Below are 14,155 nucleotides of genomic sequence, written 5' to 3'. Positions count from 1 at the left end.
GTTCTCTCTTGTCTTTAGATACCAGCCTGTTGATATCATTCAACCAACCAATCATGTATTGCCAGCCTCATTCGGGGATTCTGATTGGTACTTTGTCACAGGCATCTCTCTTACCTCCACCAATGAGTCCTCACGTAGAAAACCACCACAGCATGACCTGCAGAAACAGGGAATGCCAGGTGAATATTGACTCTTTCTCCTCCGTCTTTGTGGTACTCACGGGCCCACGGGCCTCTGTGTCTTTTTTTTTTCTCTCTCTCTCTCCTCTAGATCACGAACTGCTCAGGCAAGAGCTGAACAACCGGTTTTTGGTTCAGAGTTCGGACCGGGCCGCTGCCTCACTTGGCCCGGTGCCGCTGCTGAGAGCGGAGTTTCACCAGCACCAACACACGCATCAGCACCAACACACCCACCAGCACACATTCACTCCTTTTCCATCCAGCTTGCCCCAGACGCCGCTCATGCCGCCCTCTGCACCTCCCATGGTGCGTACCCCAGCCCAAAATGTGAGGATAAGTAGAGCATCTCTGGTCAAAAAGCCTAACCCACTCTTGTCAGACAAAACCCAGTCCTCTGCATTTCAGCCAGGCGTGCTGTCCCTGACCTTCTGACTGGAGGCCTGGACAGACCGGCCCAGCACTCCCAAAGGGGCTCCTTTTCCATCCAGAGCCTCCACGCTGAGTCTCTGGGTCTGCTACGCTGCTACCCATGAGCAGATAGCACACCCATGAGACAAGTCCAGAGTCCCTTTAGTTTCCCTTTCTGTGTGTTCTGCTATGTATTTCTATTCTCCCTTTCCCAGAGCCAGGTGCCATGACACCAAAACACCACAAGATCAATGGCATCTGATGTACCAAACACAGTTCCCACAACTGTTGATTGTGGGGTAGACCATACTTGCTTACCCAGACCATACTTATTCTCACCAATGCAGCATTTCATCTGATACGAGTTTTGCCCCTCTTCCTCCTAATTCCCTAATCTATATCAATTTTGGCATTTATTATTTGGTTACATCAACAAACAGCAGTTTGTGTGGGCTGGTTCTTCTTGCAGGAGAGATCCTCCTGGCCATGTCGTAAGCATTAGCGTTTTACCATTGAATTTGCTTGTAACACAGTGAGACTTTGCTGCAGCTGTTACAGAATTGTTAGAGGTCTGCCACAAATGGATTTTCTCAGTGCTTTAAAACGCACTCTTCCCATTTCTGGCAATTACTTTGTGAAATTGAAATAACAAGATTTAGCTTTTTCCCCCCTCTCAGTTTCACACTGTGTCTAAAATGCAGAAACAGCCCTCTTCTGCTAAGGCTAGCAAAAGCCAAGAGTAACAACAAAAGCAGCATTTGGGAAGAACTACAAAGGATTCAAGGAGGAGAATGGTTCTCACTTTTCTTTCCCACTGCTGAGTGCCCGATGACATTCTTGGGTTGTAATCTGCTTAGCAGCAAGACAATTAGAAGTAATATCATCCACCCAAAATCCAGCCCCAGGTGTTTGCTCAGTGTACTCATGTGTAAACACCTTCCCTTCTTGGTCTGTGTAAAACACTCTTGAATCTTTCCTCAGAAACCTCCTCTGTTATTTCAGAATCATAATATCCGATCCTGTGAACAGCTCCCTCCCCTCTCACCCCTGTCCTGTTGATGTCAGCCTTCATACTAAAACCAACTTGCAAGGCTCCTTTGTTATATTTCACTCACATCTTCTTATATTCCACTAGATCAGGTCTGCTAATCCCAACACCAGAGAAGAGTGTTGAAATTTACAGCTGCATGTGTTTGGTAATTTATGGTATTTACACTGGAGGGGACATGGCTCCAATAATAACTGTAATTAATGAAATTACAAATCTACTCTCCTGCACATAGAGGAGTGTGAAACAGCAGCTGACTTGCCAAATAAGCAGCTTTTCATGGGGTCCTACAGCTCCCTTCCCTGCCTTTTCCCCACTCCCTCCTCCCCAGCAGAATGCACATACTGTTCAAAAATGCAATGTATATATGCTTTGGTTTTGTTTCCAAGGTGGTACAGGACAAATGGTCATAAAAATAAATATGGGGCACAGACTGCACACATGGAGGTGTTAAAACCCCATGCTGGAAGGGAAAACGATAGCAATCACCTTTTCTCTGGGGTGCTCTTTCTTCTGCAGGGGTTGGGGGAATATGGAGAGACTAGTGCATCCGGAGGAATTAAGCCCTATTCCAAACAATTTTGGCACTTACAGGAACTCAGGAAATGGGGAATTGCTATTGGTTGCCCCACAGTAGAAGCTGGGGTCTAGTGGAAAGCATTCCCTACCTTCTAGTGTGTGATGTAGTTCAGTGTTCCAGGGGTAAGTCTCAGACCTGGACCTGGAGCTGAACTTCACTGTGTTTCACTGCACTGTAGCTATCAGGACTGCTCTCTTCATAGTGAAGGATCCTCTTCATGTAGTGCCTGCAAACAGGGTTCTGCAGAGATGCTCGGCAGCACCCAGCACAACCCAAGGGCTAGCACCTTTCTGTCTCCATTAGCTTTGGGAAATCAGTCAGCTCCCTGACGAGCGAGAATGGAATAACCAGTCAGTTCTGCTCTGTTAAATGCTGTGCAGATGGGCTGTGATATTTGTCTGTGTTGAAATCCTGATGTGTCCACTACTATTGAAACCCGACTCACGTGTTTCCTTTTTTTCTCTTTTCTTTCCAGTTTGACAAGTACGCTCCCAAATTAGACAACCCTTACTTTCGACATTCCAACGTGAGTGCTTACCTTTCTAGGTGGTGTCTTTGTTAATGGTTCTGCTTGCACTTCTTTTGCTTGTTTTCGATTGATCGGTAGTGGTTTGATTCATTCATTCCTAAAGCTCTTTTTCTGTCTTGATTTATTTATTTTTTTTTAAGGTACAGAATTTTCTTTGGGCTTTATTTTTTTGTTTTTTTAATCTTTGCCTACTGCATTTTTGCTGCTGCAGCTCTATATTGCTGTGCCTGGGATGGCAGGGAATGCGCACAAATGGCTAAATCAGTGGTCATTGCAGTATCTTTGCAGCTGGTGCTTCTCACAGTGCCGCAGCGTGGAGTGCATGGCTCTCTCACAAGATTTTGCTCAGGTCACAGGAGTAAGTCAAACTGGTGGTTTCTTCCTGGTGCTCCCCACTGCTCCAAAGCGCAAAAACTACATGTTCTGGGACTTGTGAAACTGCTGTATGAGCTCAGGAGAGGCCTAAGCAAAACTTAACCCAGCCTACACAACTACAAGGTGGTGTGCATGTTGCCTGTGGTTAGTGTGCAATGCAGCATCTTGTGGTTCTTTTTTGCTTTGACAATTAAACAGGGCACATTTCAAAACGGGGTCAATTTGTTTGCTACTGCAAAAAAACGCAGAGTTAACAAGAAGCGAACATAAAACCCAGATTATTCTGATTCCTCTAAAAATGGTGAATGAATGCTCTGTGCTTCCTGCAATAGTCCACCAATTTTAAAGGCACACTTGTTCAGCACTATCTAGAAAATTCATCAGTTGAGCGCATTTTTCAAGTTTTGGCTTTGCTCTCACAAATTTTGAAAGCAAATTCAGTGTGTATTTTCACCGTGGCACTTGTTCAACACAGTACTATTTTTGTGTGTGCCAGGATTGGCACCTACCTCCATTATTGTTCAAGTTGTCCTGTGACATAAGCATCTCTTTTTCTTTTGTAGTTCTTTCCAACCTATCCTCCAGCAATGCCTGGAATGCCACCCATGCTTCCACATTCAGGTCCCTTTGGGTCACTTCAGGGAGCATTTCAACCGAAGGTACAAACTTCTTCTTCTGAAGGCTTTGTTCTTTTACTGTATTCAGAGTCGTGTCTCTGGTGATTTTGTAGCACATGATTTAACTAGCACAAGTGCAGCACAGGGTTGGAACTGATCACCCTGCACACCTAAGAGCATCCTCTGCACAAACCAGCCAACACTTTAGGCATTTTCTCTTGGCGCTACAGATCATTCCTTGGAAAAGGATATAGTGGTTCACTCAGGAGGTCAGCTGAAACTGAAGGAGAAGCATACAGTCAAATGCATTATTTGATTGAAATATTTATAGCTAATGATAGACCAAAGAGTCCCCAATCGTTTTATAAATTTAATGGTCTGAGATGGCAAAAGATAAACTGAGTTTATTCCCAGAAAAAAAAAATAAATTGACTGTATAAGTGTGGGAACAATAGGGAGAGACTGCTGTAAGTGGGTAGAGCAATTTCAAGGCACTGAATCTTTATTCCCACCTCCGACACTGTCTGACCTTGGGCAAGTCGCTTAAATCTTCTGTTCCTCAGCTTCCTCATCTATAAAGTTGATCTTGCAGTGGGTTTTATAAGGGTTGATTAATGCCTGCAAGCTTCTTTGAGATAGTGTGTTTGAAAGGTGCACTGCAACTGTAACATATCATTATAACTAGCACTGATTGGCATTTGGAAATGTTGCCATGATAACCACCATTTTTGACAAATTCTGTGGTGTGCACTGCTTTTTTTTTTCTCTCCCCAACATGTTCTTTTTATTAACTATTTTTGAATGTACAGAAACTGTTAAATCTTTCCAAACAAGAAATATGCACTGTATCTATGTAATATTTGTTTGAAAATGGAGCATTTACTCTGTTTGTAAGGTGATGTGTTTGGTTTCTTTACATTCTGTGATTTTAGAGATTTCTTATCTTGAACTGCATTTCCATAGAGCTTTGCTGCTGTGTCAGAAGCCTGGAAGGAGCAGCACTGTAGCCAGGCTGTTTCTGTTTTCATTTGGAAGGTGATTTCTGTAATCACACCGAGCAGGGCTGTGGGGTGTGCTTCCCTCTGCAGTCTCATTGACATCAGTGGAAGTCAGTAGTTAGCAGCTGCTGCAAATAAGGCCTCTAGCAGCCTTCTCACTTCATATTTTTAATGGAAGCTGGAGCATTCCTCAGTGTCTATCAAATCCCTTATTTTCTGGATACATTGCAAATAGCAGTCTCTAAAATGGCTTTTTTTCAACACAGGTTCTGTATGAAGTAGCTACAGGCATAGAAAAGGAATAGTTTAATCGAAACAGAGGGAGCAGGAGGGACAGAACATAGCTGTCCCTTGATGGAGTTGCCTACCAGTGTTAATTGTTGCTATTCTTGCAAGGGATGCCAGGAAGTCCCTGCAGACCCTGAGGTGTCAGGGTGTGAACTTGACTTTCCAAGCAAAGGAGCTGCACAGATAAGGTGGAATTGGCAATTTTTTGCTGATGTGAAGATAGGCTTCAATTTTGCCGTAAGGCTACTTACTGTTAATGAGGAGCTTCTGATACAACAATAGCATGTTCTTCTGGTTTCCATCTTCGTTAAAGAGCTTTATAGATACCATCTCACTGCAAAATATCATTGGAACAAAGAGAAGCAGTTACGTAGAGAGAAAGAAAGAGACCCATTACATTTTTAAACAGTTCTTAGTGCTGAATTATAACTAGCTTTTAATTCATTTTAATGATAGATATATGGAATATGTGCTAGGTTGACTTTAAGGAGCACAAGGTCATGCTCTGGTGCCATGGTTAATCACTACCATCACTTGATCTCTGTACAGTGCTATGTTTAGATGCAGTCTAACATCTGAAAAAAAGAGGGATGGGTTGAAAAATGGATCTGCCACTTTGGCACATTATTTTCCAGTTTCCTAGAGGAAACAGAGCTGAACAGCTAGGCATAGCCACTCTTGTCATCATTACTGCTTCATTTTTCATGCTCTCTCCCTCCCAAGCTGTTTGACTAAAGCCTTCGTAATCGCTACAGACCTGATGATGTGGTTTTGGCACACTGAATCCTGCACTTCTTGCTTTTCAAAGCAGAGGTCTTGGTTTTGTTTTTCCCCTTCCCATGTCAGTTGCCTACAGCTGTGCATGTAAATCCACTGCGCATAAATCCAGGCTGACGGTAAACTTCTCAGTGAGTGTCCCGAAGGCCGTTTCTCACAAGCTAAGAACTTGAAAAGGTCAGAAGTATTCAGTTTACTTTGCTGGAGGAAGCATTCACGTCTTTCTCCAGGGGACAGAGGGACAGGATGACACCATGCTATTAACATGTTGTGATCTTAAAGTTCTTGCCTGTATGATAGCTGTAACTTATTTGCCACTTACATATACCTCAGCTGTCAGACAGCCCCTGAGAGCACAGCTCTGCCTGGGGAGTTCATTGACTTACCTACACACAAGAGTTCTCTTTTTAATGAGTCTGAAAGTTACATAGCTTTAGACAAATTAAAGCCTATCTTTCTTCCCACCCCCATGATTATATTCATGGCTCGTACAGTTTGACCTAAAACGTGAGTGAAATAATCTTTAGGGGAATAAGGTTTAACCCCTCTGCACTCAGCTGTGTGGAGGCACCAGCTGCAGTTGCTCTGGGAGTGGGAGATGGAGGAATGCCAGGGTGAGAAGATGAACGAGTTCTTAGGGATCGTATAGGGCAGGGCAGCGCAGCAGGTGGGATCCGGAGGAGGAACAGGGATTCATTCAATGGAGTGTTTAATTCTTGCTGGAAAATGATGGGATAAACAATGCAAAGCTATAAAAGACCCACAAGCACCTTCTAAGGTTTCTCATTTTGTCTTGTCAAAGCAAATAGATGGGCTGTTGCCATTTTAGCCATTGTGTTATCTAGCCCCAGTTGGAGAGGGGCTGCAGTCCAGTAGGTGGAATATGGGACTAGGATGCTTTAGTTGTTCCATTCCTGACTGCTGTACTGGTTGCTGCCTGAAACATGGAGGGAGTCAGTCCACCCCTCATTCTCTGTCCTACTGCCTGCCTGTTTTGTCTAAAGAACAAGCTTGGGGGGCAGGGACTGTCCCTTCACATCTACTTGCATACCGCATAGCACAATGAGGTTGTGATTTCATTGGGGCTTAGGGGTGCTGCTGTAATACTCTTACTGCTGCTAAAGAATAATAGATGACATGGTGGTTAAATGCTGTTGGCTGTCAGTAAGAGATAACATTTAGCACTAATGTAGCAATATGTGTGTTCAAAGCACAGTACAAACATGGACTAATTAATGCCATTAACATCAGATAGAGATGTTAAATGTACCGCTGGTGTGATACAGTATTATTCACGCTCTATTCTTGTCTTTCAGACTTCAAACCCTATTGATGTAGCAGGTAGACCAGGCACAGTCCACCATACACTGCTGCAGAAGACTCCAGGGGTAGGCAACAATATATAACCTTCCTTTCAGCTTATCTGGATTTATGGTAAACACAATGATTGCTCATAAAAAAGAGAGCAGCTGGTGAGCAAATTTGCTTCCTAGACTCGGGGCAAGCAGTCAGGGCAGAAGTTTCTTTTTCTGGTGAGACATCAGTAGCCTCCACTGGTCGTGAATACAGAGAGATGTATTGACTTTTTCAAAGTCAGAGGGAAATGGGGCAGGAACCCCCTTCAAGGTCTTTCCCCTAAGCATTGCTTGGAGCGTAGTTTTACGTGCTCCATTTCAGAAATATTATAATGTACAGAAAAGCACTCACACTGTTCAGTTGCTGGCATGAAGCTGCTTTGTTTATCATAAAATTCTGCTGAGCGTGGTGCAAGGAATGAAAGAGGAGTTTTAAGCCTTCTTTAAACCTTTTAGGTTTCCTGTGTCACAGGGGACTTCTCTGGAACATTGCTTTTTAAATGCTTTTACTGTTTAGAGGAAGGAAGTTCTCCGCCTTTTGGTATATTGGCTAGTTTTAGAAAGGCTGATTGTTTTATTTCTGCTTTTTCCCTAGGTGTCAGACCCTTATAGGCCTCCAGTAAGAGTAAGTAAGGTTTGTGGGGGATTTTATATACATATATACACGCACTTCAAATAGTGTGCATGCGTTTTTGAAATCTAACATGCCTAGTAGAAAATGTCATGCTTATCCTTCATTTAAAGCAAAATGTCATCGTAAACTCTTAACTGCTTCTGATTAATAACATTTAGGTTGAATCCCAACCTTATTTTGCATCCCTTTATGTACATTAACAGTCCACAGTATGAAATAAGGGTCACAGAAATAAGTGACTGTAAGCATGGACAGACATTCAGCAGTGATCAGATTTATGGTGGCTTCGGTCTGTGAGTTTTATTTGTGCTTCTCATGTTCAAAAAAGCCACCCAGCAGCGAGAACCACAGCTCAGCTGTGAAACAGTAACTTGTTCAGCTGTGGCCCTGCTCATCCCTGGTGATTGTTTGTCTGTACCCTTTTCCTCCTCAAATGCAAGTAGCCATAATAACCACGCATGACTTGGCCTGCGGTGCAGCAGGGATGAATGAACAGGGCTCTTTTCAGAAACAGAACTGTTAACTATTACTTGCTTTCTCTTGAGCATGGCATACCTGCCTTTGCTGCCATTTATTTCCATTTGGGAAGTGGAGAGTGCAAGTAGGACAGGCAGGCATCTCAGGTCTCCATGAGATGAGAAAGATATCCCCCATTCTTCCTGTTTGTTTCCTGAATTTAAACATCATCTGCTGCAGTACACATAGAAGTGTTGATCACCTATTGTGCCATTTTAGTAATCAGCCTTTCTCATTGCTTAGCTGCCTGTTTGACAGTAAGGGAAATGAAACATTCTATCTGATGTAGATTGCTAACGTATAAATTAATCTAAATTCTTGTGCTTTCCATTGCAGAAACCCGGGAAGTGGTGTGCGGTTCATGTACAGATTGCCTGGCAGATCTACCATCACCAGCAAAAGATAAAGGTAATTCAGACAGTTTCTGGAACAAAGCCAAGTCTTCTGGCTTATGTTTTAGTGAGTAATGAGCAGGAAGCAGTTTCTGTTGGTGATTCTCAAGCTTGGCTGTATTGATTAACTAACACTTTCAGTGCTTTAACATTTACTGTAGCAACCATAAAGTTTATCTGAGGGCAGAGGAATTGGGTTGAAGGGTAACAAAATGAGCAAGAGATACTAAGTGCACAGCCAGAAAGAGTTGAAGAGATGGAGGCAGAGGGTAGTTTTGCCCCAGATCTATCTTTTTTACAAAGCATGTATGTTTAACGTCATTCCCCTTCTGTACTGGTACCTCCTTGGGAGGAGGTAATGAAATGACCAATATGGTGAAGAGCATATTAGAAAACAGCAGGCAAGTAGATGGATAGTTACTGTGTTAGGCGGTGTTGGGCTTTCTGCACTGCAGTGATGATGGGCAGAGGGAGGAGTTGTAACCTCTTGTTACAGCTCAAGAGGTAACAAGATGTAGGTACTCTGGGGTGCTGTTACAGACTCAAAGTTCCCTGGGACAGGCAGAATAGTCGATAATGGGACTGTTATTATGTTTTTTTCATAGCTCCTGCTGTAGTTTTTTGTCCCATTAATGAAGATTATTCAGTGCTTAAGTAGGTGCATTGTAATTAGTGTCTCTACAAGTGATTTATGTCCTTTTTTTTTAAATAAACAAGTATATCACATTTAAGCTATTGAGAGACTTACAGGACTTGGGTGCAGTTCTGACCATGCTGCTGTCTGTAAGGGAGGGATAAATATAGCCTCTGGAGGAGCCTCATAGTTTTCTTTATCCTTTTGTCCCTTGTCTGCATTCTGAGCTATGCTAGCTGCAAGAAGGGCATAGTCTAGGAACTCTTTCCAAACTGGAGAAGCAAAACAGACAAGTCCATCACCCCTCTCTCAAGACTTCTGCTGGCAGCTTTCTGCCTGCAGAATGTTTCTTGTCAGGCTGAGAGCACCAACTGATCCTAGGGTGCAGCACACTCAGTGTATCATCTTGCATGCTCCACTGTGTATGCTGAGGGGCTGAGAACTCACTTCAGACCTTATTCATGTGAATGAGGCAGGCAACTGAGAGGCTGTGGAGCGAAATGGCCTTACAAATGCTGTCAGAGCATGACTGCAGTACGTGACCAGAGACACTGCTGTCATTCTCGCTAACTCTCCCTGGCAGGGCTAAGCAGGAGTGAGCCTGAACTCCCTCTCTGTTTCTCCCTTAAAAAAGGAAGTGTATAATGAGATTGTTTTTATATCATTTGACAGCAAATGCAGCTGGATCCCCACAAGCTAGAGATAGGTGGTAAACTTGACCTGTTCAGCAGACCTCCTGCCCCTGGAGTGTTTCCAGGCTTCCATTATCCACAGGATCTTGCCAGGCCTCTGTTTTCTACCACAGGTAAGGGAACATCATCATTTGTAGAAGAAAGAGAAAAAAACAAGCAAAAACCAGTCAATATATGTGATGTGTATCTGTACAGATATGTATGCCTCAGAAATGGAAGCAGACAAGATTAGTTCAGAGGGTGTGGAGACACTGACAACTGTTGTGACTGGGGCTCTCAGAGTTGGGCTGGGCTCTCCACCGCCTCCAGTGCAGGATCCTATGCACGACGCTGAGCTGCAGCAGTTGGCTCTTACATTCAAGCCTGTGCAGCTGGTTCTTGTGTGCCTGATTAATGGGCTATGGAGTGATTTTTTAAAAGTGATTTTGACAAAACACTTGAAAATGTTTCCATTGCGCAGGATTGGAAGTGGCCTCGGTCTCCTTCTTGCTTTTATATTTGCCATGTTCTTCTCAGCTCCTCCACTCACCAAGTTTCTGTTTGTTTTCTGAAAATAAGGGTTTTCTGTAAAAGGAAAGCTTCCAGTAACAGCATTGAAAATATCACAGAACATGTTTGTGAAGTGCTTGTTTTTCAGATATAAACCCACTATGTGTTACAAAGTCCAGCAGTCTTTAAGGCTTAAAATGGCATATTGGATTTTAAAAACCCAAAGAATTAAATAGTTTACCTTGATCAATTGCTTTCCAATCTGTTGGAGAAGCAATTACGATTAATGTAATTACCAAAGTGCAGTAGGCTCCACTGCAGTCTTCTCAATGGCTCTGACCATAGGAGACTGCAACTCTGACGTTCTGGTTTTGGAGGTCACTGTAGATTCATGTCGATGTCAATCTACCAAATGTTGGTTTTGCTCTGTTCCCAGGCTTAATCTTCCCCCTAGACTTTTTCAGGTTTTTGTTCTGCGTTTGAGGTGCTAAAATCTGCTTTCTGAATGAGCTGTATCAATTGATGGAGATGTAACTTGAGTTCTTTATGTGTATAATTAATTAGCAAATAATGTATTTTCTTTCCTAATGTTAATCTGTTTTTATGAGGCAGTATTGTGCTCTTATTCTAACTCAGTGCAGACATGGTCATATTCAGCCTTGATTCAGCCCTCGTGAACTGAATGAGAGTAGAAATGGTTTGAATTCTGTCCTCAGTATGACAGAAAAGCAACAGAGAAGAATCAAACTGAAACCTCTGTGAGAACTGAGTTTCAAATACAGTCATCAGATAGCCTTCAGGAAGCCCACCAGTGATTCAGTCTGTCTTTTTTTCCCTTATCTGAATGGAAATTCTGAAACATCAAATGCATTTTTCTACCACATACAATCAGTGCTCATACTAGCTGTACATTGTAGGATGCTGCCCTGTACTTTGGTCTCTGTAAAATTACTTTTATAGTACAGGGCCAAGATATTTGTTGCATCTGGTTGGATGCATAAGCACAGCTTATTTAAAACCTCTGACAGTTTTCATATGGCAGCTCTTTCCTAATCACAGTCCTTAGTCTGTCCTGTGCTGTCATTACAAGAATCTTGTTTTGTGTATGATTTTGCTATTGGAGGCTGTTATTTTTCTCCTAAAGATGCCAGCATGGTTTGCTTTTCCATTCATACAAGCAAGAGGGGAAATAGTATGAAATAGAAAGAGTAAAGAAGGCAAATTAATAAAAAACTTTCACAAGAGATAAACAACCTTACAGCAACTTGTCTGTGACTATATTAGTCACAAGAGCCATCGCACGGTACATCTAGGTAAAGAGTGCTATCAAAGTGAACAAACATTGCAGCAGTAATATATAGATGAATAAATCTTTTACTCTGCAATATCCGAGGCATTCTTTTCACCTTATCCAGCAAGCGTGCAGTTGATGTGAATCATTGGTTCTGCTGCATTGCCTAGTTACTGTGGGAGACATAAGTTATCTTAGGGCCACCTGTCTGCAGGACGGATGTTTGGCTGCCTGGCAGACGCTATATTTAATAACTACCTGACAGCCTGCAATGCTGCTCCTGGCTTTCTCCGGAGGATTTTTTATTATCAGCCCGTGTAGTTGAGTTTGTAAGCCGTCTCCTTTGAAGAAATCTCCCATCCATTATACACCTCCTGAAATCTTAAAGGATTAGAAAGATGACAGTCTCCATCCGTCTTGAAGCATTGGAGCAGTCAGAATGTTTATAGATAACTCCAGATCTCGTTGCCGTGGTCTCTCTTAAGTTTCCTCAACTCATTTTCTGGCTGCTTAGGTTTGTGGTGCCCAAGCTGGTGAGAGACGTGCAGCGCTGTCTCCCTCTCCAGCTTTATAGTCTGCTCATGTTCTGAACACGAGTGCATTTTACAGTGGCTGTCTGTTGTTGGGCTGTCACCAAGACCAGATCAGGGACTTGACCAGCACCTCCATAAAACACTGTTCGGGCTGTGTTTGGGATACAGTTTGTCCTGTGCATTTTAGTTTCTTCTCTCCATTTCCCCCCACTTTTGCTGTGACCTTCCATAGCATTACCAGCACTGATGTCATACGGTGGAAACATGCATTTGATGTGGCTTGGAGGAGCAGGTCTGCCTCTGGTGGGAATCACCCATATGGGCCACAGACAAGGAGAAGTTTTTGTGGTGAAGATGACTGGATTGCTGAGTGCCAGGTGGGAGGAGAAGGATTGTAATCCTCTCTTCTATAGTGGAAAGTTATCATTTGAGAAAGCAGTGACTGGGTAAGGGAGCTGTTAGTGAAGAGCCCACGCTTATGCCTAGTATGCTGATACTTCCTAGAGTTGACCTGTTACTTCCCAGTAAGGGAAGTTAACTTTTCACCAACAAAATACGTAAGACAAGCACTGAAAATCTTTATTTAGGGGTTGGTCTGTTTTGCGCATGATGTAACATATCCTTGGGAAAGTGCTGCTTCTGTCATTGTGTGCAATGACTACTTTCTAACAAAATGAGATAGTTAATGCACAGGTATGGCAAGTCTTGCTTCCTGCAAGGGAGGCAGAAGTTGTGTTTGCCTCCAGGCAGCATCTGAAAGTTAGGATAGTTGCTAATTCTGCTTTGTCTGCAGTGGTGGAAGAACTGGCAGGGAGGAGGCACCAAAAGGACATTCATAGTCTGAACAGTTGGAGAGGGCTGGTCTTGTCAGTGTAATACTGGAGCCACAGAAACATTTTGTCACTCACATCTGAAACATAAATATTCAAAAGTTGATTTCAGGTGCATCCTGAAAATCATCTCTACTAACTTGAGGGAGCAAAAGCTGGGCCCATGAGATTGCCCAGACATACTGTCATTTGCAGGACACATGGGAATTAATGTTCTTCCAAAAAACATGTATCCCAGTGGCAGGTGACATCAGTGCTTTTCACACTGCGGTTGCAAGCCTGTTCAGGTTTGCATGTGTCTGCCTGCAAAGGAAACAAATCTCTCATTTTCTGCTTTGAAAGGAGAGCAGAATTTTCTGTGTGAGCCTGGTCCACCTTGAAATACAGGGCAGAGCAGCTTCTTTCAGCCCATTCTTGCCCCTTGCTTCAACCTAATGTAATCCAGCATACTCAGCAGTGGTGCTGCTTTCCCACGAGGTAGCATGGCTCCATGGCAATGAGTAGTGTCTAGGAAAGGAGATGGAGGGGGGGGGGGGAACCGCAGCTTGTGGATGCAGAGACAGATGTGAGAGCGTAGATGGAGCTCTCATGGGAGAGGCATGATTGATGTTCCCTGCGTGCCTGTCATTAACTGGTGTTCCATATAGACTCTAATCAGTCACTTCTGAGCACCTTCTGTCTGGGCCCATAACCTGGGCTGACCTTTTTTAATGTAAACACAGAGTAATGGCTGAAAATGCCAGACAAAGAGATTGACTTCCTCATGACTACAGGTGAGCAGCAGCGCATCAGGCAAGGTCTCCTCCTGCCTCCTAGTGCCCACAGACTCCTTTGAAGGGCACTCTGAGCAATCCTGCTTATATCTCACTCAGCTGTTGTTCAGGGTCTTCCCCTGCCTTTGCTGTGTTCAAGCCTGTCCTGTGCCTTTGTATCTGATTCCTGAATGTGATGGCCAGGACCTCTGTGTATGCAAGCAGTCGCTTGCCACTG

The 14,155-nt window shown here is 43.4% G+C and overlaps 1 protein-coding gene across 24 annotated transcripts in view; it reads left to right on the top strand.

Annotated features, from left to right (window-relative positions):
* The window catches only part of FBRSL1 (fibrosin like 1), a 533,464-nt gene that overhangs the window by 510,934 nt on the left and 8,375 nt on the right, over positions 1 to 14,155 (top strand). For 12 of the 24 annotated variants that reach the window (XM_061466084.1, XM_061466087.1, XM_061466085.1 and 9 more), the window contains 7 exons: positions 271 to 506; positions 2,691 to 2,741; positions 3,683 to 3,778; positions 7,116 to 7,187; positions 7,750 to 7,788; positions 8,641 to 8,712; positions 10,003 to 10,135. In XM_061466084.1, coding sequence (XP_061322068.1) covers positions 271 to 506; positions 2,691 to 2,741; positions 3,683 to 3,778; positions 7,116 to 7,187; positions 7,750 to 7,788; positions 8,641 to 8,712; positions 10,003 to 10,135 — 699 coding nt within the window. Of the gene's footprint in view, positions 1 to 18; positions 507 to 2,690; positions 2,742 to 3,682; positions 3,779 to 7,115; positions 7,188 to 7,749; positions 7,789 to 8,640; positions 8,713 to 10,002; positions 10,136 to 14,155 lie in introns of all 24 variants that reach the window. The other 12 variants (XM_061466098.1, XM_061466080.1, XM_061466075.1 and 9 more) reach the window with 11 other exon arrangements.

The sequence above is a fragment of the Pezoporus flaviventris genome, unplaced genomic scaffold (genome assembly GCF_033815535.1).
Source record: "Pezoporus flaviventris isolate CSIRO_AGI_PZ_B2104156 unplaced genomic scaffold, CSIRO_AGI_Pfla_v1 ptg000041l, whole genome shotgun sequence".
Classification (NCBI taxonomy): Eukaryota; Metazoa; Chordata; class Aves; order Psittaciformes; family Psittacidae; genus Pezoporus; species Pezoporus flaviventris.
The sequence above is the reverse complement of the archived record's forward strand: the minus strand, read 5'-3'. Positions and strand labels throughout refer to the sequence as shown.